Below are 27,927 nucleotides of genomic sequence, written 5' to 3'. Positions count from 1 at the left end.
GTCTGTGCTCATTCTCCAGTCTGTGCTGATGTCATTTGAGGTATCCTACCAATTTAAAAAATCTATTATTAATCTTAGTTTTGCTGGGTTAGAGAATAGTGGAATGTAAGAAATTAAGAATGATTGGAAACATTTCTACTATTAATCTTAATTTTACTGAGTTAGAAGACATATTAATGTAATAAGTAACAACTGGAATAGAACATTCTGATCTTTGATCCTGCATTGCCATTCTAGAAGATCATGATTTAGTTTCCATCTCAAATCCCAGTTTCCTATGCTACTCCCATACCCCTTGATTGATCTGCTATCCAAAAATGTAGAGATCTCAGTTTGGAATGAAGACTGTAACTTAGCTTCCACAGTCTTCCAAGAAAGTAAGATTTTAAAAATTTACCAACCTTTGACTGATAAAAATTGTCCATATTTATTTCCAAATAGCTGACTATGTCTTTTGAAACTATGAGACATACTTCTGTGATGGTCAGAACTTGTTAGAGTAGACTGGGTAATCTCTGAACAGAAGAAATATTGCTCTCTAATCTTGTTTCAAGTTGCCATTCTGAAACCCTCTCTTTGGCAGTAACATCAGTGTAGATTTTATTTCTTTATTGGCATGCAGTACACGATAGGCCCTTACAGGCAATCCCCCGATTTAGTCCTAGCCTAATCACTGGACAATTTACAATGACCAATTAACCTACCAACCGGTACATCTTTGGACTGTGGGAGAAAACTGGAGCAACTGGAGGAAACACACACATTCATGGGAAAAATGTACAAACTGCTTACAGGCTTCTGTACTGTAAAGCGTTGCACTAACCACTACGCTACCATGCCACCCTGGTGAGAGTATTAATCATAAAAACCTCAGTGTAGGTACCCTGGCAATGATCATGGACAATAATCACAAAGGGATAACACCCCAATGTGTGGGTATGTTGAGCATAACCACTATTCAGTTTAAGTTAATTTCTACAGCAGAGGAGAAGTTTACCATAGTAGAATCATGCTGTAGGTTTAATAGATGAAACATTATAAAGCAAGCCTTTGTAATTACAATGTCAAAAGCCTTACGTTGAGTGCCATAGTTCATGAATACAATTGTATTTATAAAGCAATCTGAATGAAAAGTTTCCTACAAAGGACTTGATTTACTATACTATTGAAGAGATTAAACAAAATTGACAAGATTTCTACCAGTTTAATATCTATAGCTTATATTATGGGATCTGTCAGTTACAAAAAGTGAAGGTAGGCGACCAAAACTGCACACTAGAGAGAATGCTAGTGTTTTTGCCTGAATTTTAATCACACCACTCTTGGTCCTACTTCATTTGTTCTATCAGCAAGCACGTTGTTCTCTTTCTTAATTACTTTGGTTTCTGAATCTGGATCATAAAGCAACGGAACATTGACTTGAACCATCCTTGAAAAAGACTATCAGTTTTGGTAACTGGATGTTGTGATGGATGCTAGCTTCTAACTTACCCCACTTTTATGGGATCTCACTGAGCACTTTGGTCATTTCCCCTTTAGACAGCACAGATACAGGCCCATCAGCCCATCTAGTGCGTGCCAAACCATTTAATCTGTCTACACCCATCGACCTGCCTTGGGAGCTTAGCCCTCCATACCCCTACCATTCCTTTACCTACCCAGATTTCTTCTGAACATTGAAATTAAGCTTGCATGCACCACTTGTGCTGGCAGCTCATTCCATGCTCACAGAACTTTCTGAGAGAAGAAATTTTCCCTCATGTTCCCCTTAAACTTTTCACCTTTCACCCTTAATCCATGACCTCTAGTTGTAATCCCACCCCTCAGTGGAAAAAGCCTGCTTGCATTTACCCTATCGATACCCCTCATAATTTTGTATACCTCTATCAAATCTTCCCTCAATCTTCTATGTTCAAATGAATTAAGTCCTAATCTATTCAATCTTTCCTTATAACTCAGATTCTCCAGTCCCACCAACATCCTTGTAAATTATCTCTGTACTCTTTCAACCTTATTTACATCTTTCCTGAAGATAGATGACCAAAACTGCACCCAATATGCCAAATCAGGCCTCGCCAATGTCTTGCACTCAGTGCTTTGATTTATGAAGGCCAATGTGCCAACAGCTTTCCTTTATGACCCTATTTTCCTGTGACACCACTTTCAATGAATTATGGCCCCGTATTCCCAGAACCCTTTATCTTACAGCTTACTGAGTAAGACCAGTTACCCTGTTTGGTCCTACTGAAAGTACAACACCTTGCTCTTATCTGCATTAAGGTTGCTCACTGACAACAAAATTGCATGCCAGTATTGTACAAAATTTGCCTCAAGACTATTTTCTACTATAGGTTAAAACTGAGCATGCAACAAAAAGATTTTTACGTTTGTAAGATCTCTAATTTTTTTGAAATGTTTACTGATGTGAAACCACATTTAGGTTAGTTTGATCTCATGAAGTTGCCTGGAACTTGCAAAGGTAAATTTTGAGAGAGAATGCTTTACAAAATGAATGCTAGTTTTATTGGAATACTGCATTTTGTCAGTTCCTGTGCGGTGAATATTGTGGAAATTCTTCAGCAATGTTTGTGCTTCTCTAACACTAAAAATAAAAATTCCCTCTGAACATTTTTTTGAGCAGAGTTATTTTGTAAAGTAATGTACTTCCAAATCGTTCAAAAAAAAAGTAATTTAGAGAGAGGAAAAAATTGTGACAGGTTTGGTTAACGGTATAACAGTGTGTAGTAGGTTTCTGTTGCATATGTTTCCTGTTACTAGAAATAGTCTAACTGAACTATAGCTTCCTTGAACTTTCAAAATGATTGCTAAAAAATTAAAGAAAAACATCCAAGGAAAATGACAGCAACAGTTTTCTGTTAACAAGGAAGTGTTTGCAACAGAAGCTTCCTGCTTTCAGCCACATCATCAAACTGAAGGACAGCTCAACTTGCAAATCTCTGGATCACCGAGCTTTGCACTGGTTAATCAATGAATCAAAAACTGAACAGAACATCAGTCAGCCTTTCTGCTCCACAGAATTCTGTATTTGGATCATTTGTTTTTTTTTTAACAAGAGCAGTGCTCCAAATTAAAAGGAAACAATTGTTTACTCACAAAGTGTTCTGCCAAGGCCTTTGAAGGCAATACTCAGTTTTTATGAAAAAAATATTGAGCATTTGCAAAAATTTCTGTGTTGACCAGCTGTGCCATCAAAAAATAATTGCCTGAGATGTTTGTAAAGAATTACATAATTTTTAAGTAAAAATTCAAACTTTGTGTATTAAAGAGCCTTAGTCTACGATGACCATAGCCAAAATACCTGTCCAAATTGATCTCATGTTTCCCAGAATACATTACTTTACACAATCTATTTCAGAGTACTTGTTTTTCTTGCACAAGCTTTTGAGACGTAGTATTTTTAAGAAGGTAGATTTTCCTTCAACTGCTTTGCTCAATATGGCTGTTACTTTTCTTTGACCTAGGACTCTTTCTAAAATGGAACTTGATAAGTTTGATAATAGAACCATCTGAAGTAACAACCCCCACACTGGTCCATTTTGCAAAGTTTCATTGCTCAGTATTTGAAAAAAAATGATTAACAGCATTAGAAAGCTATTCTGGTGTGCATGCCATTGTTGCAGTAATGGATTTTCTCTACGACTGTGTTTTTAAAACCCACTAGCATGCCCAAAGTAACAGTCTGAGTTTCCTTTCAACTTTAAGTCTGATCTTCTTTGCAGGGTCGTATATTTATGATTATCTTGTGTAAATCAAATAAATTCAGGATAAGCTATTTATAATCCTTATTTTGTAGTTGGGATAGTTAGTATTTATGCATTTAAAGTGAATCAGGATAAATACATAATACAGGAATGGTAAGAACGTTGGTAAATGGTGTAGTAAAGTGGGATGAAAGTTGCAGAGCACCAGTTATGTGATCTTTGAAGAGACTGAAGTTCTCTGCAGTATCATGATCAATATTTCATGTAATCCTTGAATCCATATCTCTAAAACAGATTATATGGTCATTATTATATTGATATTTGTAGAAGACTGACATTGCAGAAATTAATAAAATACAGGGTCTCCCCAAATTATAAAAGGCCAGATTTACAGAAAACCAATTTTATAGAAATTCTCCCATGCACTTAAAAGCATTTTCAAGCTAGTATAATAATGTTTTATAATATTAATTAAAGACTAGATACAGTGCATTCATAATATTAATTAATGACAAGATACAGTGCATTCCATTAGTTTAATCATGGGTAGAGTTAGGATGATTGTTCAATGAAATGAAAGAATTATAGCAAGTGTGTGGTATGTAGAGCGGTACGATATGGGCTACTCCAGAAAATGAAATGTTTCTGAGAATGAGAAATCAGCTTGTGGTCAGTGTCAGGAATGGAACTCCCATGGAGCCTGAGGACTGCCTATAACTTCAAAGTTTTTAGTTGTCTGTTTATTAGTTTAGGACACCCTAGCATTTTGAAATGCACAATTTCAATGCAATTTTTGTTGCTCTTCTGTTGTAATCATTAGGGTTACGCTGTATATGATTTTTCAGAGGAAGCAATCATTGTATTGAAGTGCTGGGCATGTAAAACTCTATACCAGGAGTTCCCAACCTTTCTTATGCCCTGGGCCCCAACTTGGGAACCCCTGCTCTATACAGACATATACTCACACACAACAGCTTATTGGGTAAATACAGTAGCTCACATAACTGCTACAATTACAGCACATTACCAATATTTCTCATCTGGCAACAGTGTAGGCAATTATAATCTGTACACATCCATAATAAATTCATACCTGGTCACATTATTTCAGTGGTGCATTCAAGTACTGAAAAAGTGTTTCATTTGTTGTCACTGTAATTGTCTGTTTCAAAATAGTCAATGCAAGACAGAGAGAGAGAGCAAGCTGCTTTGCATTTGATTACTAATGGTGCTGTAGCACAACGCTAAGAGAGATAATCCTATTGAGTGGGCTCTATTACATACTAATGCTTTGCATAGAGTCAGATAGGCTGACTATTGAAGTCTCTGCAGACCATATGGCAGTACAAGAACTTCTGAATAATTTATGGCATTGCAGCAGTACTACAACTGTCATTAAATGCTTGGTATGAGGTTGTTTTCCTGTTGTCCTTTGAGAAACCAAGAAGCTGGTCTGAAGTGATATACAGATATGTGATGAACTCTGTACACCAGCATTGGATCAGGGCCAGCAAAGTGCACCACGTCCATGCCAGTGGAGAAGTTGCATGAATTAATTTTACGTTTTTACCACAAGTGCCAGGCCAAGGCATAGCAACAGAAATGAATTTGACTTTGAGTGTGAGTATCATTTTCTTCATATCTACAAACTTGGAATTCTGAAATTTGATTTCAATTCCCCCACAGGCTTTCCTTGCCCAGTTTCAGTTTTTCTTCTGCTATTTGTTGGTTTTAAAAAATCTGCTACTCTTATTAAAGAGCCTGGGAAATCAATCCAAATGCAAATCTGCAGTGATCTCAGCCAAATGATTTAATGTTTTGTAATTTATCAGCGAAGGCAATATTTTAGTAACACGAGAAAATCTGGAGATGTTGAAAATCCAAAGCAACACACAGAAAATGCTGGAGGAACTCAGCAGGTCAGACACCATCTATGGAAAAGAGTAAAGTCGATGTTTCAGGCCAAAACATTGACTGTTTATCTTTTTGATAGATGCTGCCTGGCCTGCTGAGTTCCTCTAGCATTCTGTGTGTGTTGCAATATTTCTGTGAGCAGATTTACAGGGCTCCCTAACATCACTGCTTCGTGTTTTGCATTTTGTCAATCAAGAGGTTTTACAAAAAACACGCTGGGTCAAATTTATAATAAATTCATCCTTGACTATTGCCTTGTTCTGCTCTCCCCTGTGCGTTCACTTCATTCCAACTAAATATCTGGGGGGGGAGGGTGCAGGTGGTGGCTGACAAGTATAAATAGCATTCAAGCGTGTGTTTGATGTTAGTAAGTTTCTCCTTCAGAAAGATTTTATTCTTGGTTCGTATTATCTATTAGATACAGTGATTTTTTTTTAAAAAGCACTATGGGCTAAAAAGTGACTCAGTGTCGTGAAAATCCAAAGAAAGCTGAATAATGTTGCAGAGAAACTAGCCGGAAACAAAGCAGTGTTTCAGCGAAAGCAGGAAGAAGCTACTATTAATTATGAATGAAACACTGTCAATCTGCTGCTTTCATAATGATGCACACTAAATCTTGAGGACATTTCAAGGTGGGGAAACCATGTTGAAATTTTATTAATTTTAATTAATCAAATCCTCATCCACATACTTTTCAGTAGTCTTATCCAGGTGTTATTAGATAACTCTTCAGCTTTTAAGAATAACTGGAAGTATTTTCCTCCTTGTGAACAAGACAGAAAACATCTGCAAACTCTGGGATTAAATTTCTTCCCCAAAGCACAATATTGGGAAACATGCATTTAGTGTGAGCCAACTGAGGGAAAAGAGACTACGTCCTCATTTGTGTCGCAGTCCTTCCCATTGCTCATTTAGTTCCAAGGTTTCGGAAGGCATCCAAGACTCCAAGAATATTTAATGCAGAATTCATGAAGTTATTGGACTATTTTGACCCCTTGCCACACAAGGCAACAACAGACAGAATCAGTTTTTTTTAACACTGACATATGTCATGAAATTTGTTTCTTTGCGGCAGCAATAAAATGCAATACATAAAAAGTTACTATAGGTTACAAAAAATAAACAAATAGTTTATTTAATTAACAAAAGATGAATAAGAAGGTAACGTTCATGGGTTCATGGACATTCAGAAATCTGTTGAACACATTGAGAAAGTTGCTGTATGTGAGATTCAAAGCTGGACCAGGGACAGTAATTTTTATTAACAGTCTCTTGTTTTTCTTCAAAGTTCAAAGTAAGTTTATTATCAAAGTACATATATGTCACCACATACAACCCTGAAATACAAACCCTCTTGTGTTTGTAACCCTGAGATTTATTTTCATGCGGACAAACTCAGTAAATCCATAATAGATTAATAACCATAATTATTAATGAAAGACCACACCAACTTGGGCATTCAACCAGTTTGTAAAAGACCACAAACTGTGCAAATACAAAAAGAAAGAAATAATAATAATGATAATAGTTAAATAAGTAATAAATATCAAGAACATGAAATGAAGGATCCTGGTTGTGGAAAAGTTTCAGTGATGGGGCAAGTGAAGTTGAGTGAAATTTGTATCCCCTTTAGTTCAAGAATCTGTTAGTTGAGGGGTAATAATTGTTCCTGCACCTGGTGTTGTGAGTTCTGAGGCTTCTGTACCTCCTTACTGATGGCAGCAGCAAGAAGAGAGCATGACATGGGTTGTGGGGATCCCTGATGATGGATTCTGCTCTCATGCGACAACACTTTATGTAGATATGCTCAATGTTAGGGAGGGCTTTACCCATATCCACTACTTTATGTAGGATTTTCCATTCAAGAGCATTGCAGTTTCCATACCAGACTATGATGCAGCCAGTCCATATACACTTCACCAAACATTATTGAAGTTTGTCAAAGTTTTTGATGTCATTCTCTGAATCTTTGGAAACTCCTAATGAAGTAGATGTTCTACCATGCTTTCTTCATAACCATCCTTACATGCTAAGCCCAGGACAGGTCCTTCCAAAAAGGAGCCTTGTGTTTTCCTTACACTCAACTTCAATTGTCTTCCTGCCCTTCCAAGTCTCTATGGGAAGCTCCTATCAGCTAGAACCCAACCCTGGTCCAGCTTTAACTTTTTTTCCTGCTTGGTTTGGTGAGAAGTCTTAAAGTTCTTAACAATGAAAATGAGGTTTTCTGCATAAAGTGTAAAATGGCGCAGGAACTATCTAGCCCATTCACATTATCACGAGTCCATTCACATTGTTACATTTTGCCCCATGTTGTACGGCTGAAGAGAACCAAGTGTAATTTCATCTGAAGCATTCACATCTGTTGTGTTCTTAAGCAATAACAGTGAAGGTCCATGTTAATCTTCAATGTGTCACACATTTCACTGACCAAGAACAATTTTGACTTTTAAACCAGTTGCCTGCTGAACCACAGTAATGCAACACATTTGTGTCCTTGTGAAAACCGCCTACATTCTAAACCTCAAAGGCCATGGACAAACAGTACCACATAATTAAAAGGGTAATTCATATCTGCTTTGAGAGGTTGGTCATGGCTGGAATCAGTTCCTGCCTACACAAGGACCTGTTCTCACTGCAATTTGCCCATCATCGCAATAGGTCTAGAGCGGATGCAATCTCACCAGCTCTCCAGTCAGCCTTGGATCACCAGGACAATCGTTATGCCTACGTCAGTCTGCTGCTTACTGACTACAGCTCAGCATTAAACACAATCGTACCCTCAGTTCTAATCTAAAAAGCTCCAAAACCTGGGCCTCTGTATCTACATCTACAACTGGATCCTTGACTTCTTCAATGGGAAACCACAGTCTGCACTGTTTGGAAATAACATCTACTCCTCACTGACAATCAACGCATCTCAAGGATGCATGCTAGCCCACTACGGTAGTCAGTCTTCACCCACAATTGTGTGGCTAGCCACAGCTCAAGTACCATCTATAAATCTGGTGATGACACAACTATTTTTGGCAGAACATCAAATGCTGACAAGTAGGCGAATAGGCTGGTAGCACAGTGGCATCAACGCCAGACTTTGGAGTTTGAATCCAGCCAGCTCCAAAATTCTGAAGAGGGGTGGGCTCCGCCAGGTTTCAGCTGTCCAAGACATGATGAGCAATCACCAAAAAGATTGGTGCAAAAAGCTTGTCATGACGGCACCCTGTCATCTCACTCTCACACACACACACACACACACATGCCATTCGGGGCTATGGTGTAATACACAAAGATTTATTGGAGTAATGTGTAGGCTGTTACATTACAACAAATCAGTGCCTTTTAGAGTGACGAGTGAAAGCAGTGTGGTTGTTTGCGACTGTAGTACAAGTGATGACAGGATGCAGTATGAAGCGATAATCATGGACAGCTGTTTTCCCTTTTTATTGCATGATCCCTACTCAATATTTCTCAACAAACAACAGTTAATTGCTAATAAGAGCAATTGGACTGGGAATTTTTAGGAGCCTGGAAATGGCACAATGAACAGACCTGGCACAGTGGAGCAGTGAGTATATATTTAGAAAGGCCCATCACACAAACAAAATGTCATTGTAGATGAGCCCATGTGATTATGCTCAACAGACCGGGTCTCAGAATGGAGTTAGTGGGCAGATGAGTGGGAATGGGTGAGAAGGAAATAAATACAGGAATGATATTGACAGGATAGGTTTGATGGTCCTTAGATGTGCATTGCGTCCAAAATGATGGTAGCTCACGTCTGAATGCCTTCAGCATTAGTGAATCAAATGCACTGAGGGATGGAGGAGATTGTTTACTCGACATTCGAGCATAGTAATGAATGTAACTCTTAATAAGAGCTCATATTATGATTTCTGACCCCACAACTTTGCGAAAGACCGATAATTCTGATTAGATCCGGAATGCAGTTGTAGAAGCTAGTGTATCCTCTGCATAGAAATGCCAGCAAAAGATTGGCAGGTGATCTTCTGCTCCAACCTAAGAGTGGCCATCCAGCCCCAAAAGGGTGGAGATTGCTGATGCAGACTGCATTACTTTCATTTCATTGCATTGTTCTTGAGAACCTGAGATGTAAATTCAGATTAATCATATTAATGTCAGAGACAATGCCCTACTTCATATTTGTTTCATCACAGCAGAGTGTGAACCATAATGCAGAAGAGCTTTTGACACTACCTGCCATTCCTCCACTATGATATTGTTCAACAGCCTGTAGTTTTCCTGCTTATCGACTCTTCCCAAAGAAGCAGCATTGTCAGATCTGTTCAGTCTGCTCTGTGATGGCTCGATTAACCATCTATTGTAAAGCTATTTAAAATGCTGCAGCATAATCTAATCTTATTTCTATCAGACACACTAATTTATAGCCATAGTTAGCAGATAACCCCTTTCTAAAAAGAGATTTAGAGATTAGCATTATTTGTCACATGTAAATTGAAACATACAGTGCAGCCTTGCATGCCCACAGTCCAGTGGAGACACTGGATTACACAGAGGGAGGGAGAGTTTAAAAGAGGTGGGCAGGGGGAAGTCGGCACATCTTGCATGCCACTGAGCCTCAGGAGACACCAGATTGTGCAGAGGAGGCGAGAGTTTAAAAGAAACGAGCTAGGACAGTCCACATTTTTGCTCACCACAGTTCCTGCAGAGACATTGGCGCATAATTAGGCACTTGGTAAGGACCAATAAAAAGAAATGATGTTTAAGCGGAGTGGCCATTGTGTTAGTGGCTAGTGCTGGTGTTGGAAGTTCAGGCTTTGGCGAGGTATAAGCCTTAGGTAGATCGCCTTATCCTTCACTATTTTTGCTTTATTTATTTTCTATTACACATTTAGAAGAGTGGGAATGACAGACAAGATATTAGAATAGTCCTCTTACAGGATGTGGGAGCACAGGGAGGCCTTTAGTGTCCCAGATGAATACACCTTCAAGAAGTGCAATCACTTGCAAATACTAAGAGATCAGGTTAAATAGCTGGAGCTGGAACTGGAGGAACTCTGGATCATCTGGGAGGCTGAGGGGTTGTTAGACAGGAATAACAGGGAGTTAGGTACATCCAAGGTGCAGGACACGGGTAACTGGATGACCGCCAGAAGGGGAAAAGAGGTTTGGCAGCCAATGCAGAGTACCCCTCAAAAACCAGGTTGGATACTGTTGGGGGGGAGGGGAATGACCTAGCAGAGGAAAGTCACAGCAGCTGGGTCTCTGGCACTGTCTATGGCTCTGAAGGCAAGGGGAGAGAAGAGGGGAGCTATAGTGTTAGGAGATTTATTGGTTATGGGAACAGAAAGGAGGTGCTGTGGATGAGAACAAGATTCCCAGATGCTATGTTGCCTCCCGGGTGCCAGGGTCTGGGACATCTCAGACTGAGTCCTCAGCATTCTTAAGTGGGAGGCCGAGCAGCCATAGGTCGAAGTCCAGGCCAGGTAGCTCAGTATTCTGGGGTTCCGTGATTTTAGACGTGACAGAGTGGGAAGGATTAAAGGAGGAGGGAAAATGGCTGTTCCAAGTCAGGGAAAATATCAGTCAGGACAGACTGGAGATCACGATTAGTGAGGCTTTATGAGTGGAGCTGAGGAATTAGAAAGTTATGAGCATGCCAATGGGCTATATTATAGACCATCTAACAGTCTGCTGGATTTAGGAGAACAAATTTGTAGAGAGATCTCAAAACGTTGTAAGAAACATAAAGTTATTAGAGCAGGTGATTCTAACTTTCCACATATTGACTGGGACTCCCATACTATAAAATATCTAGATGGCAGAGAGTTTATCAAATGTGTTCAGGCAAGTTTCCTTAATCAGTACTTAGAAGTCCCAATGAAATAGTGTGTGATACTTGATCTGCTGTTAGGGAAGAAGTTTGTGTTGGGGAACACTTTGTATCTAGATATCATAATACCATTAGTTTCAAAGCAAATATGGAAAGAGATAGGTCTGGTCCTCAGGTTGAAATTCTAAATTGGAGAAAGGCCAATTCTGACGGTATCAGAAAGGATCTGGCAAGTAGAGATTGGGACAGGCTGTTTCATTTCATAAGCAGGAGGCCTTCAAAAGTGAAATGTTGAGAGTACAAAGCTTGTTTGTGCCTGTCGGAATAAAAGGTAAAGATAAAAGTTTTAGGGAATCTTGTTTTTAAGACGTATTGGAGCCTCGATTAAGAAAAAAAAGAGGTGTAGAGCAGGTTTTGGCAGGTAGGAACAAATGAAGTACTTATGGAGTATAAGAAATTCAAGAAATAAATTATTCAAGAAATAAATCAGGAGAGCTAAATGAAGACATGAGGTTGCCCTAACAGGCAAGGTGAAGGAGAATCCTAAGGGATTCAAGAGATAGGTTAAGAGTAAAAGAGCAAGAGACAAAATTGGTCGTTTGGAAGATCAGAATGGTAATCTATGCATGGACCCAAAGAGAGCGGGAGATCTGAAATGGTTTTTTGCATCTCTATTTACTCAGGTGACGGACCCAGAGTCTATAGAAGTGAAGCAAATCAGCAGCGAGATCATGGACACTATACATATTACAGAGGAGGTGTTTGTTGCCTTGAGGCAAGTTAGGGTGGATAAATCTCCAGGGTCTGACAAGATGTTTCCTTGGACCCTGTGGAAGGCAAGTGCAGAAATTGCAGGGGCCCTAGCAGAGATACTTAAACCATGCTTAGTGACAGGTGAGGTACTGGAAGATTGCAGGATAGCTGATGTTGTTCTGCTGTTTAAGAACAGCTCTAAAACTAAGCCAGGAAATTATATGCCGTTGGGCCAGACATCAATGATGGGGAAGTTGTTGGAAAGTACTTTAAGGGACTAGATGTATAAGTATTTGAATAGACAGGGACTGATTAGGGATAGTCAACACGGCTTTGTTCATTGTAGAGCATGCCTAACAAATCTGATAGATTTATTTTCAAGGAGGTTACCAAGGAAGTGAATGAAGACAAGGCAGTGGTTGTTGTTTACATGGACTTTAGCAAGGCCTTTGACAAGGTCTCACATAGGAGACTGGTCCAATCCTGTTTGCTGAGCCCATTGCTTCACACTCTGCTCATACATGGCAGCATGGCTAAACATCTGAGCAATCACATCATCCGGTTTGCTGATGGCAGGACAGTGGCGGGGCTCATCACCAACAAGGATGAGATGGACTACAGAGAGGAGATGGAAGAGCTCAAGGCCTGGTGCCAGGCAAATAACCCCTTCCTTAATGTTAACAAGACAAAGGAAATGGGTTTCGACTTCAGGAGAACTCATTTCACCCACACCCCCTTTACATCGGCAACACAGCAGGGAAAACTGCAAGGCATTTCAAATCCCTAGGAGAGCACATCATACACAACCTCTCGTGGTCCCAGTACTCAACCTGCGCAGTCAAGTAAGCTCAACAATGCCCCTACTTTCTGAGGATATTGAAAAGAGCTGGACTTTGCAAATCCGTACTCACATCATTCTACAAATGCGTAGCAGAGAACATGATAACAAGCGGTTTCACTACTTGGTACAAAAACTGCATTGTGGCAGACAGGAAGGCTCCACAGTAGTTAGTCAAAACTGCAAAACACATCACCAGCACCAGCCTAAAAAACATTCTCTTGTTTTTATATGTCAGTGCTTTGATGGGTTGGTAAAATGCTGAAATGTCTTTTTGTGTTCAATTAGCAACTCAACCTTGTTTGTGGGAAGCAATGAGGTGAGGTTTGGATACTTTTTTGACAGAAATAGTGAAAGAAGCTTCAATTCATTCTATCCAAACCATTCCTGGCATTATATGATGCCTAAAATGTTATTAATCTTAACCTTGAATCTACTCAATAATAGTGCTTTTATGCATCAGTGACCATAAGACATAGAAGCAGAATTTGGCCATTTGCCCTATCGAGTCTTCTCCACCATTAGATCATTGCTGATATACTTTTCTTCTCAACCCCATTCTCCTGCTTCCACCCTGCAACCTTTGGCACTGGTAAGAACCTGTTAACCTCCAATTTAAATATACCCAAGGATTTGGCCTCCACAGCTGTCTCTAGAAATGAATTCCACAGATTCACCACCCTTTGGCTGAAAAAAATTCCTCCTTTTCCCCATTCTAAAGAGATGACCTTTTATTCTGAGGCTGTGTGCTCTGGTCCTAGACTCTTCTGCTATAGGAAACATCTTCTCCACATCCACTCTATCTAGGCCTTCCAATATTCAGTAGCCTTCAATGAGATTTCCCCTCATTCTTATAAACTGCAGGAAGTGCAGGCCCAGAGCTATTCCCTTCAGTTGTCAAAATTCATTGTGCTTAGATGATTTAATTTACCCGAGTAAAAACCTGCAGTAAACACGCATATATTCTGAAGCTCCATATAATTAAGGTTGAATTAAGGACGGGCAGCATGATTGTGGTTAGTGTTAGTGTGACACTATTACAGCTCTGGTCGTTCCGGAGTTTGAAGTTCAGTCCCAACATCCTCCCCGTGGAATGCGTGTCTTTTTCCCAGGTCCTCCGGTTTTTGCCCACAGTCCAAAGACATACTGGGTAGGTTAATCAGTCATTGTAAATTGTTGTGTGATTCGGTTAGGGTTAATCACGGTATTCTGGGGTTGCATTGCTCGGAGGACCTATTCCGTGAAGTTTCACTAAATGAATAAATAAATATTGCCAAGTTATACTCTGTATGAACTTACAGGACCCTGATGTAGAACAGCTTCTTCCCCTCTGCCTTCCGATCCCTAAAAGGACATCGACCCCATCAACACTACCTCACTTTTTAAAATGTTATTTCTATTTTGCATTATTTTTAATCTAACTGCTTAATATACAGTATATAATTAATTTTTTTCTTTCTATATTATCATATATTGCATTGAACTGTTGCTGCTAAGTGAACAAATTTTACGACACATGCCAGTGCTAATAAACCTGATTCTGATTCTGAACAGTATAACACAGTAACAGGCACTTCAGCCCATGTGTTGTTCCAGACTAATTAAATTAATCATGAAATAGCTTACACAGGTCCCATATCCTATATTTTCTACATTTTCATCTGCTTATCTACGAACTTCAGTCATCCAATATTTTAAAGGCTTGGTTGTTTGTTACGAGAGAAATTATATTATTTCTCTTCATAACACTGAATAAGCCAAATTTAAAAAATGGAAGTGCTTTTGACTTCGTAATTTAGTGAGTTTAACTTTTGTTTCATAAGTAAATCTGACACATGACCACATGGTCCTTCGAGATAACTATAGATCCTTACTTACACAAAGAGATAATCTTTGGTTAGTTTTGGTGATGTTTTCCTTCCCTAATTGGTTAATAACAGTTTCTGTGTGAAATATGAAATCACAAAGCTGCATGTAGTCTCTGATGAGCCAATTAAGAAGACAAGTTTTGTGTCAAGTAACAAGTGACAAACCAGTTGTTGAGAGGAATGCTGAAACACTGGATAGTACTGCATTGTTTAATCAGGGTATTACTTCAATCATTTGCAGTGCTGGATTTCTAATGTCAGCAATGTTGATCTGGATAACAGAGACCAGGAATATTTCATTTCTCCTCATCACTTGTTAATCATGGGTTGCGAGAAATTTGAAGGAAAGGAAATACAACCATTCAAGATGCAGTTGAAACTTTTTTAATGAGTAAAACAAATGAAATCGTAAATAAATATATAAGGTCTATTTTTAGGAGAAGTGTCTTTTCTTCAAATGCTGTTTTGTCTTCAGCTTGACTTTATCCCAAAGGCATATTATATGCAAATATACCAGCAACAACCATTTAATTGTTCAGCTTCATCTTTAATCAAGTGGTTGCTTTGTTTGCAAAGCTGGTCTACACTGTAGTTGACATTAGGTTGTTTGTTCTGACCTCTTACATAAATTTTGACATCATGAAAATCTTCTTGGATTCTCGTGAGATTTGTTAGGTTTTCTTTGTTCTGGGCAGCTGAAGCAACTGGAAAGCCTGATTGTTAAGAAGAGTTTTTATGCCAATTGTAGTTGAGCTTGAATTTGCTTTTTCTTAGTTCATTAATGTGTACTTATAAGAATTGTTTCTCAATTAATGGCATTCTACCAATAATTACCATTAATCTGATTCTTTTTCTAGAAACATGTATATTAACAAGGAGGAGGTTATAGTCTTTGGCAAATGTTTTTTTAGGGGATATAAAAGAGGATCAGCCATGATTGAATGGCAGAGCAAACTTGATGGGCCAAATGGCCTACTTCTGATCCCATGTCTTATGGTCTTATTGAATATTTGAAGTTGACCGCAATGTACATTGAAATAGTATTGCTTACTCTATGCCAGGGTCCCCAGCCTGGTGTCCATGGACCCCTCGATTAATGGTAAGGCTCCATGGCATAAAAAAGTTTGGGAGCTCCTGCTCTCTGTCATTCAGTTACTCATATGCAAAATTCATTGCAATAATCACAGATTTCATTTGCACTATGGAAGTCAAAGATCAAAAGATTTATGTTTCCAGTTAGGGTGTGGTTCTGGAAGATAATATTTTTAGGGAATATCTTGTTCTGAATTATTTGTTTAGAAAAAAATAGATATAAGTAATAACAAAATTGTGTGATAACCAGAAGAAATCAATTCCTGCAACTATTGAGTCCCATGTCAATTCAACAAGGTACCAATGAAAATTAATTCACTTCTTCAAAACTGTTAAGATTCAAAATAAAAAGTGAGTTCTGAACTTCAGATTAGACCTTAAAATAATAACATGAATTTTGCTGTTCTCAATAATCAGGGAAAGCCAATCACTGCCTGTGCACCATCAGTGTTAGTAAATCTTTTGCATAGGAGTTATCACAGGGGTTACTCTGACAACCGGGAACAAATAAAATCTTGCATTCCTGTAGAAGCTAACCTGTCCTCACAAATTGCAGAAAGGAATCACAGCCAATTAACCAGTTTCAGTGCGACAGTCAGTGTAGAGAAGAATTGTAGAAACATCACAACATTTCAAAAGCAGCAAACAAGATAAATCACCGGGAAGCAAAGTTCAGTGGTAATAGATTGAGGTAATATTGGAGGCTAATATTGCATCCTGGGAGGATGTGGAAGAAATAAGTAAATGAAGTCCTGTTCTGCATGTGTACTTACACATGACAAATGGCTTCCGTAAGCAGCAGCAGAGTTAGAGAAAGTAACCATTTGTTAATGATGAGTTTTGTAATGCCTCATGACACTTTGAAGAATGGAAGATACAAAATGTAGATTAGAAACATGGATAACCAGGGGTGATGAAATTGAAGGAAAGGTTCGTAGTTTTTAACGTTCAGAAGTATATTTGGGAAGTGAACATCAGAGAGTCAGAACAAGGTGATTAATATTTTTGCCACTATTAGTTACACAACGAACCAAAGGATTCAGTGGATGGGGAGGCATCAATAGAGGATGTAAGGCTGGAGAAAGGGGCATCATGAGTGCATTGAGAGAGCTGAAGACAAGGGTGAAGATTTTGTACTGGAACCAAATAGATCCAGTTTACTGAGAGCCAAGGAGAGGATGGAAGCAAATGCTATTTCAAACTGAACAATTTCTGTTTTTCCTAACCTTCATCATAGTTTCAACTTCCCTCTCCAGACACCATCCTTGTAAACCCTTTAAGGATATTTGAGCAATGACTCTGCATCCTCTCCATTACAATCACATCTCTCTTGTAATGCTGTGGTCAGATTCTATGCAGTAATTAAACAGTCTTCTAACTCATGTTGTATATGGTTTGATACTGCCTTACTAGTCACATCTTGGATGCTTTGGCTAATAAAGGAAACTATCCCAAATTGCTTTTAAACCAGATCATTGATCTGTTCTGCTACCTTTTAGAGATACTTGAACAACTCCCCCAGTTTACTCTTGTCCAATGCACTACTCAATATTCTCCCATATATTATGAACTCCTTCACCTCATTGACGCACGCCAAATAGATTGGCGTATATTTCTATTTACCACTTTTCCAAACAACTGATTAAACCAGTTAAAAACTGATCTAGTGCTTTCCCAGCGTACATGACGAATAAAGGCTTCTCAGACTTCCAGCTGGGTGCAGGTATCAATTTTAACCGATGTTTTGATGACAAACTCTGACAACTTCATCAGGGATGATGGGCTGTTCAACTTTGATCATAAGTAGAAGTGGACGGTTTGTGAATATTTTCAGACCAATCTCAGTTTCTGTTTAGGAAAGCAATACAATTAGTATAGTTACTGAGTTCTGGTTTCTGGGCCTAGATTTAAAAAGATATTATAATAGTGTCAATTTTCCCTCGTAGAATTTTTTGAAGTATTTATTCCTGAAACTAATTATTTTATTGTATTTACGAATCTGAAGAAACTTCAAGAATGTGGGGGCACAGCAGAACAGCTAATGAAGTGGCGGGCTGACTGACGGCTCCAGTGGTCAAATTCAGTCCTGATTCTCTGGTGCTGTCTGTGTGGAATTTGCACTTTCTCACGTGATCGCACGTTTCCCTGAGGGCCCTTGCTTCAGCCACATCCCTAAGTCGTGAAGACTGGTAGGTTAGTTTGCCAGTGTATACAGGTGACTGGCAGAATCAGTGGGGGTGGGGTAGCTGAGGGGAATTAGTGTAGGGGTAGTGTAAGTACAGGCATAAAAAAAGCCAGAAAGAGGCTGCAATCAAACATGCCTTCCAGCCCAATGAGTCTGCACTACCCATCAACCGCCCATTTACACAGATCCTATATTAATCCTATTTTTTAAATTCTCCCCACATTTTCATAGTTGATTGTTGTTTTCTGTCATTTAGAAATCAACCAGCTTAAGCCTGTTTTGTTGTCTGCAGTTAGACATTTACTTACCATTTATTAAAAGCAGCCAGTACAGTCTTGCATGGCAGGCCCAAACTGCACACGGTGACTGGCTTTATCTTGCTTTCATTCTTTCCATTGTATTTACAGTAAAATCAAACAGTTTATGCACCTGTAGACTGTTGTTTTTATTGCTTGTGTTTGTGTTTCCTCACAATGGGATGGGATGCTGAAGGAAAGTATTTGCGTGACCAACCCTGTTTGCATGCAAAACCATTTCGATTGTGACTAATGACAGCCATAGCTGACCCTGTCATTGAAGATGCAGGGAAATGATCCCAAGCTACTTCGTCTTACGGCCATTTGAAGTCTTTCAATTCAAAATATACAGAAGGTTCACTAATATAGCAAAGAGGGATAAGTATTTTGATGCAATAGAGCTCTGAAACAATGTTGAGTTTTTGAAAAATATATTGAGTTCTGCCAAGAATGTTTTGAATGTTTTGAAGAGAATATGGTCTATGTTCCCCTCAATAAAATGTCAAGGTTTTATTTTGAAATCAGGACTGTGAAAGGGTTTGTACTTGCAGTGTAATGGGTTGTCTAATTCATTGCATTATTTCAATGCAGTTATCAAGAACGTTTGCCCATTACAGCACCAATTTTGCTCAGTTTACTAAAAAAAGGTGTGAACATGAAATGCAAGCACATAAAGAATTGAACAATGGAAGTATATGAACTAACTTGCATTAAGTACTTGAATATTAACATAGACTCAATCAAAATTTCACGAAAAAAACAATTGAATGAAGTTGATTTGAATTTGGATATTGTGAATTACAATCAGTGGCCACTTTATTAGGTACAGGAGTGGCTAATAAAGTGATTTCTGCTGTAGCCAATCCACTTCAAGGTGTTGTGCATTCTGAGATGCTCTTCTACACACCACTGTTGTAATGCGTGATTATCTGAGTTACTGTCACCTTCCTGTCAGCTTGAACCAATCTGGCGATTCTCCTCTGACCTCTCTCATTAACAAAGTATTTTCACCCACAGAATTACTATTCACTGTATTTTTTTTTGCTTTCTGCACCATTCTCTATAAACTCTGTAAAGACCGTTGTGCATGAAAATCCCAGGAGAGCGCTGCCCTCAACCACGTCTCCTGTATTTCACGCACGTCTGCTCTTAGCATATCCTCCCCCCGCCCCACTTTCTGCTTTCCACGGGGATCACTCTCAATGCGACTCCCTTGTCCATTCATCCCTCCCCACTGATCTCCATCCTGGTACTTAAACTCGCAAGCAGAGCAAGTGCTTCACCTGCCCCTACACTACTTCCCTCACTACCATTCAGGGCCCCAAATAGTTCTTCATGGTGAGGGGACACCTCACCTGTGAATCTGCTGGGGCCATATACTGTGTCCGGTGCTCTCAGTATGGCCCTCTGTATATTGGTGAGACCTGAAGTAGATTGGGAGAATGCTTCGCCCAGCTTCTACACTCTGTCCGCCAGAAGAAGCGGGATTTCCCAGTGGCCATCTATTTTAATTCCACTTCCCATTCCCATTCTGATATGTCAATCTATGGCCTCCTCTAGTGTGGTGATGAGGCCACACTGTGGTTGGAGGGACAACAGCTTGTATTCCGTTTGGGTGGCCTCCAACCTGATGGCATGAACATCGATTTCTCAAACCTCAGGTAATGGCCCCCCTCCCTCTCTTTCACCTTTTCCCATTCCCTTTCCCTCTCACCTTAACTCCTTGAGTGCCCATTGCCACTCTCCGGTGCTCCTCCCCGCTTTTCTTTCGTCCATGGCCTTCTGTTCTCTCCTATTGGTCTCCTCCTTCTCCAGCCCACTATTTCTTTCACCAATCAAATTCCCAGCACTTTACTTCATCCCTCCCCCTCACGGTTTCACCTATCTTGCTTGTGTTTCTCTCTCTTCCACCCCCCCCCCACCTTTTAAATCTACTCATCTTTTTTTCTCCAGTCCTGCTAAAGGACCTCAGCCCGAAACATTGACTGTACTCTTTTCCACAGATGTTGCCTGGCTGCAGAGTTTCTCCAGCATTTTGTGTATGTTGCTTGGATTTCCAGCATCTGCAGATTTTCTCTTGTTTGTCCCAGGAGATCAACAGTTTCTGAGATACTCAAACCGCCCCATTTGGCACCAACAATCATTCCATGATCAAAGTCACTTAGAACACCTTTCCTTCCCATTGTGATGTTTGGTCAGAGCAACAACTCTTGATCAGGTTTGCCTGCTTTTATGCATTAAGTTGCTGTCCCAAGATTGGCTGATTAGATATTTGCATGAACAAGCAGGTGTACATGTGTGCTTAATAAAGTGGCCACTGTGTGTACTGTATATGTGTAATATATTTTGCTCTTGCGAAGCCTGGACCATCAGCATCCACACTGCTTATTATTACTTTACTCTAAAATTATTACTTGCATCTTCCACGTTATTCAGTAATTCCTTTGGGCTATTCTCAGTCGTCATATTCTTTTATTGTCCCCCTGTACCCCTTCATACAGGAATTGAGAGCTATGGGGAAATGGTACAGAAGATTTGACCTTGGCACCTGTCAAGATCATAGTGAGTGGCAAGGCAGGCAGGCTTGAAGGTCTATGTTGCCTGGTCCTGCTCCTACTTTCTTGTGTTCCTGTGTACCTTCAACTGTATCAGTTCTGCTCCCATTTCTCTGCTTCCCAGTTCTGGGAAGGTTCACCTCCCATTTCACCCTTGGAGCCCTCCTTCAATCTCAAAATTTGACCCAGCTTTTGTTAACTCACCTAATATTGTCATTTTGTCTTAGCATCTCTGTTTGTCTGAAAATATTTCTGCAAAGTGTGTGGGGTATACTCTATGTTATTGGGCCACCTGATTTTATTCAATGAGAGATGAATCGTTTCTGTTCATCTACAGCCAACAAGGAGCACCAGCTTTGCACAAAGTTGAAAACTAACAGATGCATTGTCATGAATTACCACCATTCAGCCTTAGAAGACCCTTTTCAACGCTCACACCAAATACTTTCTTCAGAAAAGAATATACGTTAGCATTTTAATTGCATAAATGGATACAAGTTTTTGTTTGTCAATTGCTATTTTCTTCCGTGTTCAACAGGACACAGACAGAAACCTGACGACCAGCCCAAAGTTGGATTATTTTCCGAACGTTTGAGTGAATTAGAACGCCTTCGCCATACTGTGGAGAGAGTGGGTGCTTCAATGCAAAGTCCACGGCCTTCTCTCAATCCTACACCTGGTCCTTTCACCCCTCAGGCTGCATCGCAAATTGCAGGTATATGGATACAGTGAGCTAATTCTTACATAATGATAATAAAAACAATATCTATGATACCCTTCGTAACCATGTGGACACTAACCCACTAGTTCTCTGGAGTCAATGCTGAAGAAACTACATTTTTTTCTGCGTTCAATATTTCAGAATCTATGATCATTTATTTAAAATACGTTGATTTGTAAATCCTATGATAGCGTATAGTGGCTTTGTATGTTATGCCATAGACTTTTATCAAAATCCGGATCATTAAATAGACTTGGATACAGTATAACGAGAAGGCATTCTTGAATTTTGTTAAGTGCCTTCCATGCCGTGAGTGAGCTCAACACATATTCCTATGTTTCAACATCACACGTCCATAATTGTCTAATGCGGAGATTCACAAAATCCTTAACTGGACGTTGAAGCCTTCTTTGGGTAAGTTTGAAAAATCTAGACTGCTCTTCAGATAAGGTTTCAATTATATCCATTTTCATTCACTCCTTTATTAATGATGGGCTCATCCTCCACCACCCCCAAATCGATTTAGTGACCAACATATTCTCGATCTTCTCCTTGATTAAACAGATTTAATGAGAGTTGCCGTAAGGAATGCATTCAGAACGCATTTATTATGTCTGACACGGCATGTCCTATCTTGTTGCACACTTTGCATATATGTTAGTTACAGCTCAGTCAGGAGCATTCTTATGTCTGAGTCATAAGGACCGCGCCAGAGACTTAGCACAATAAAGTGGCTCCAGAGCAAAATGGATGGAATGTGACACTCTCACAGCAAAGAGACAGAGGGAAATCATGACATCATACACAGCACCAACCCAGATGATATTCATTTTGGATACATTTTTTTACCAGCATCTTGTGATTAATAGAGGTATTCCACTTGCATATAAATTCATTTTCCGCAGGGCATGTAAGTGCAAAGTTATTAAGCCCTAATGTGTGACTGCTTATTGACATAATTGACATTTAAGTTAGGGCTGACAGCCATTTGTTTCTTGCACAATACAATACAGAGACGCCAACTGCACCAGCTAGTCTGTCTGAGATCTGTCAGGATTGGGCATGCCGAGATGTTAATTATAATTTGCTTCCTTCATTACACAATTTACAGAAAATAATTTAAATGCAGTTCAGTTCAATTCAAATACCATTGGGTTCCAACTTGAATATTTATACCTTTCCAAATGTTCTTATAGTAGTCAGCAGCAGGTGGGAATCAATGCTACTGAGGACATTCTTGAGAGGTGCTTCCAGAAGCTGGCATCTAATCCATAGGGACCCTTACCAACTAGGGCATGGACTCTTCTTATTGCCATCAGGGAAGAAGACAAGGAGTCTGAAGACCCACACTCAGTGATTAAAAAGCAACTGCTTTCCCTCCGCCAACAGCTATCCTGACAGTCCATCAACCCATGAACATTAACTCATTATTCCTTCGTTATATTATCTACTTATTTTGTAATTTGTGGTCATTTTATATCATTGCATTCTATTGCTGTTGCAAAACAGCATATTTCACATCATATAAAACAGTGATAATAAACCTGATTCTGACTCTGACCTAGACTGAAACTTAAACAATGAAACTCATTAAAGAAAAACATCAGCTCTGGCTTGGGTTACACTTAAGTACCTTGAACAAAACGATAATATCAGATTACTCACCTAGTAAAACATTAACATCAGAAATATGTATTTTCTACATTACAGTGCAGCATTAGACAAAAGTATGTTTTTACTTAGAGTTATTTAGATAATAATTACCATCAGGAAAGAAACTAGCAACTTTAGCATGTAAGCTGAAAATTTGAAGTTCCTTCTTAACTTTTACTTCCAGATCATAACACATTTTTTCCATATTGCCATTTCCTGTATTTAACGTACAAGTCTGTCCTTTAACATCACACACAAGAGATTTCAGTGATCCTTTAAGCACCAAAAAATTATGGTATCATGGCAATATTCAGTAGCAAATAAACAAGACCAAACTTCCTTGTAGTTGATAAGCCTTTAAAAAATAGTATTGATGTGATGTTCTTTCCTGCTACTGAATGTGTTCTTTCAGCTGAGCAGGGTTAAGAAAGGTCCCTATCTAGAGCAGAGGCTCAAAAATTGCCTAAACTTTGTAAGCTGGTGCTGCTCATTGATAGGTGTCATGATATACCACTCACATATTTCAATCCAATATTAGATTCAAGTGTCTGAATACCTTCATTAACAGTCGAGTACTGCAGCATAGTTGTCACATTATCAATGTAGTATCCTGCAGTAGGAAGTGTTCATCAGATTCAAACACAGTGATTCAGGAATTTAAATGTAAGCTGCAAATTTCTGATCTTTGAAGTTGTTGGTATTAACCTCAATCCTATTTATGAGCTGATGCGGGCAATATTCCAGACCACAATGCACGAAGTTTGCCACACAGTCAATGATCAGTGATACAGGGATTTCTTCCCCATATCACCACTGAGTTTCCAAAATGATGGCCAATCAGCTGATTGAAAAGTATATAAAGGACAAGCATTCGGAGGACACACCACAATCAATTGACGATGTCTCTTCACGTGGTGCTGAAACGTTTGCAAGTAAGTTACCAAGATCAGAGAACAACTCAATCCAACCATTAAAAGGAAGCATTTAAATAAATCTGCAATAAAAAAAACCCAATACTATTTATGGAAATCCTGTAACTACTGATGTCCTTGGGAGAATGACATTTACCATTTGGCCCAAGTATATCTTCAGACCAAAACACTCAACTTCCCAAGAAATGGCCTAGCATTCCATTCAGTCCAATAAGGCTGAGCAATGAAAGTTGGCAGCATCTAAAAGGCCAACAAGAAGTTAACAAATAAACAAAACAATACATGGACATGAAGGTGTTGGAATCGGGATGAAAAAATGAATTGCCGGAAGAACCCAGTGGATCAAGCAGCAGATGAGAAGGCAAAAGGATGATTGCCATTTCGAGTCAAGTCTTCGCATCAGGTCTGAGAATGTAGAGGGAGGATAGCCAGTACACAGAATGTGAGAAGAAGGGGTGGGACAGGGGTTAGTAAGTGATAGGTGGAACCAGGTGAGAGGGGAATGGTGACAAATGGGCAGATGAAATTAGGTGAGAGAAGGAGAGATCCCGCTTACATTAGTGCATAACAGGATTAAGTAGCACCCTAGTGCCTAGAATTTTATACCCATTGTCTTTAGCGGATGCACAATTATACAATGATACAAGGTGTTATTTGTAAAGAAGGGTAGGACACTATTCTGTCAGCTTCCTTCAGCTGAAGTGATAAGGAATTGTTTTACCTGTTATGAGATTGTGCACAGTAAAGATCCTGTTTGTTTAGACTGAATTGTCTCACACCCGCATATCATCCAATAGATATCTACCTACTATTTTGCTGCAGGTTTGCAGACTTAATGATAAAATGCTACCTTTTAAAAATTAAGTATTTTCTGAAGGCATGGGCAAATATTCTGATGTTTCTTCCAGCAACACAATTCCAGTGATTGCTGAGCGTGTTGCCTGCTCCAAGGCTCCAGGCTGACATTGACCAGTAAGCAAAGTCATGGTCGTCGTGCACTTCTGGTTTGTTTATTGGAAAAGGTAAAGAGAGTAACATTTACACTGCCTCATACAGCACAACATGACTCATCTGGTAGAATGATGACAACCGATAAACCGCTAAAATTGCTAAGGTGCCAAGTACATTCAAAAAGTAGTTACCTTTGATTCCAGAAGCCTGTCATCTTATTTCTCCATCCACTCCCACAATTGTTCTTAGTCTTTGGTTCTTGCACTGTAGCAGAGAAGCCCAATGTAAGCTCCTTGGACATTGTCTCATCTTCTAACTCACCACTGAACTCAACAATTTCAGATACACAGCCTTTCCAGATTTGGCTTATTCCGATGTAAGACCATCAACCTGTAATATTCACTGGTGATTTCTCTCTTCACAAATGCTGCCTCACCTAAAAGACCTTTTCAATTTTTTTTCATTTAAGATTTCCTGCCACTGCAGTGGTTTGTTCCTCACAGTCCCAGCACTTCATTTTCTCTTTTCTGTCTTTATCTTTCGTTTACACTTCCTTCAGGCAGGATCAGTTTCAATTAAATAGTCTTCATTCTGCTCTCCAGCTGGCAGCACTTGTATTTGTCCTTCCTGGTCTCCACCTCTTCACAGACATATCATCTCAAAGTTCAAAGTAAATTTTATTATCAGATACACCACATGCAACCCTGAGATTCATTTTTCTGCTGGTATACTCATCAAACCTATAGAATAGTAACTATAAAGATCAACCAGAGTGCAGATGACAACAAAATGTGCAAATGCAAATATAAGTAAATAACGAGAACATGAAATAACTAGATAAAGAGACCTTTAAGTGAGATTTTTGGTTGTGAGTACATCTCAGTGGTTGGGCAAGTGAGTGTAGTTATCCCCTTTTGTTCAAGAGCCTGATGTCTCAGGGGTAACAACTGTTCCTGAACCTTGTGGTGTGAGTCCTGAGGCTCTTGTACCTTCTACCTGATGGCAGCAGTGAGAAGAGAGCATGCCTTGTGGAGTGAGGATCTCTGATGATGGGTGCTGCTTTCCTACAGCAATGTTTCATGTAGGTGTGCTCAGTGTTCGGGAAGGCTTCACCTGTGATGTAACGGGCCTAATCCGCTCCCATTTCTACAACCTAAAACATCCCTGATTTCAGACTCTTCCTTGCTCTGACGAAAAGTCACTAATTCAAAATGTTAACAAATTTTTCGCACAGGTACATAAGAAAATAGAAACCGCAGTAGGCTACGTGGCCTCTCAAACCTGCCCTGTCATTCAACATCATCATTACTGATCAGCCACAGGCCTCACTGGTTCTATGCCAATTCCCAGTAACCCTCAATTCCCTGATCTTTCGATAAAATTGTTCTGTGAATACCTGCCATGGCCCTGCCATTGCCAGTCTCTGGGTAGAAAATTCCAGAGATTCATCAGATGCCTGACCTAGTGAGTATTTCTAGTACTTTATGTTTCCACTGTAAGAATATTTCACTCACCCTTGAACTGAGTGTACCAGCCAGAACATCTCTTCAAAGGTTACAAATCCTTTGCTTCTCACTTCTGCTCACACACTGCTCTTTCCAAACCTAATCATATTTTGTACTGGCATAAATAATGGGCAATGTATGATAGAGTCATAGAGAAGTACAGCACAGAAATGGGCCCGTGTCCCATCTGGTCCATGCTGAAACCATTTAGACTGCCTATTCCAATTGACCTGCACTGGGACCACAGCCCTACCATCCAGTTACTTATCCAAACTTCTCGCATGCACCACTTGTGCTGGCAGCCCGTTCCACACTCTCACGACCCTCTGAGTGAAGAAGTTTCCCCTCGTGTATTGTTTGATGCTTTCCAGCATCTGCATTCCAATGTGCACCCATCATCACTACGATGGGAAAGTGAGGTAGCTGCATCAGATGGCTAGCATCCAGCAAAATATTTCTCCTCATAACTTACCTCCCACACCAGGCAGAGTTGATGGTGGCAATTCAGTGTAACTGCAAATAAAGATCTGACTTCTGGTTTGGAAAGTAAAAGGGGTGCAGTAATATTTTTAAGTTTCCACTCCTTTAGTTGTGAGAGGTAGCTTTTGAGTCCAATCTCTAAGCATGGCTCATTTATAAGTGAAATAATAATGTCTCAATCACCTCTGTTCGCCACCGATACCAGACTTTTGATTGTGGCTACATTAACAACCAAATTGTTATTTCTTAACATTGCAGTGTAATCGTACTATGCCAAACCATGTCCTCTATTCAGTAGTTGAATACCAGGGGCATTCTTCTCAGTGTCTCTTTTGTAACCAGGAGATATTCTTCATAACATAAGCTCCAAGCAAAATATGCATTGGCATACTTGGGCATAGTCAGCTGTCAGTACTCTATGGGTCACTGCAGACTTTTTAATAGTTCTCTTTCTAAATGTTTGAATAGTATAAGCTCCCGATGATGCAAGGAAAGTCTTCTGCATATAAACTGGCTGGTGGCATATTGAAGACAGGGCCACACATTGCACAGCTTTGAATCTACCTACTGAAAGCCATTCAGAACGCAGAACAAAATAAAGAAATTGGCCTGATATTCTGCCCAATATAGAATTATTCACATTTCAGTTTGAG

The 27,927-nt window shown here is 39.5% G+C and overlaps 1 protein-coding gene across 2 annotated transcripts in view; it reads left to right on the top strand.

The window, feature by feature from the left end:
• runx2a (RUNX family transcription factor 2a) overlaps positions 1–27,927 on the top strand; it is a 174,051-nt gene that overhangs the window by 114,751 nt on the left and 31,373 nt on the right. For both annotated transcript variants that reach the window (XM_059981625.1, XM_059981626.1), the window contains exon 5: positions 21,571–21,747. In XM_059981625.1, the coding sequence (XP_059837608.1) occupies positions 21,571–21,747 (177 nt within the window). The remainder of the gene's footprint in view (positions 1–21,570; positions 21,748–27,927) is intronic.

Source organism: Hypanus sabinus, chromosome 10 (assembly GCF_030144855.1).
Source record: "Hypanus sabinus isolate sHypSab1 chromosome 10, sHypSab1.hap1, whole genome shotgun sequence".
In the NCBI taxonomy this organism is placed as follows: Eukaryota; Metazoa; Chordata; class Chondrichthyes; order Myliobatiformes; family Dasyatidae; genus Hypanus; species Hypanus sabinus.
This window is presented reverse-complemented; position numbering and strand designations above follow the sequence as displayed.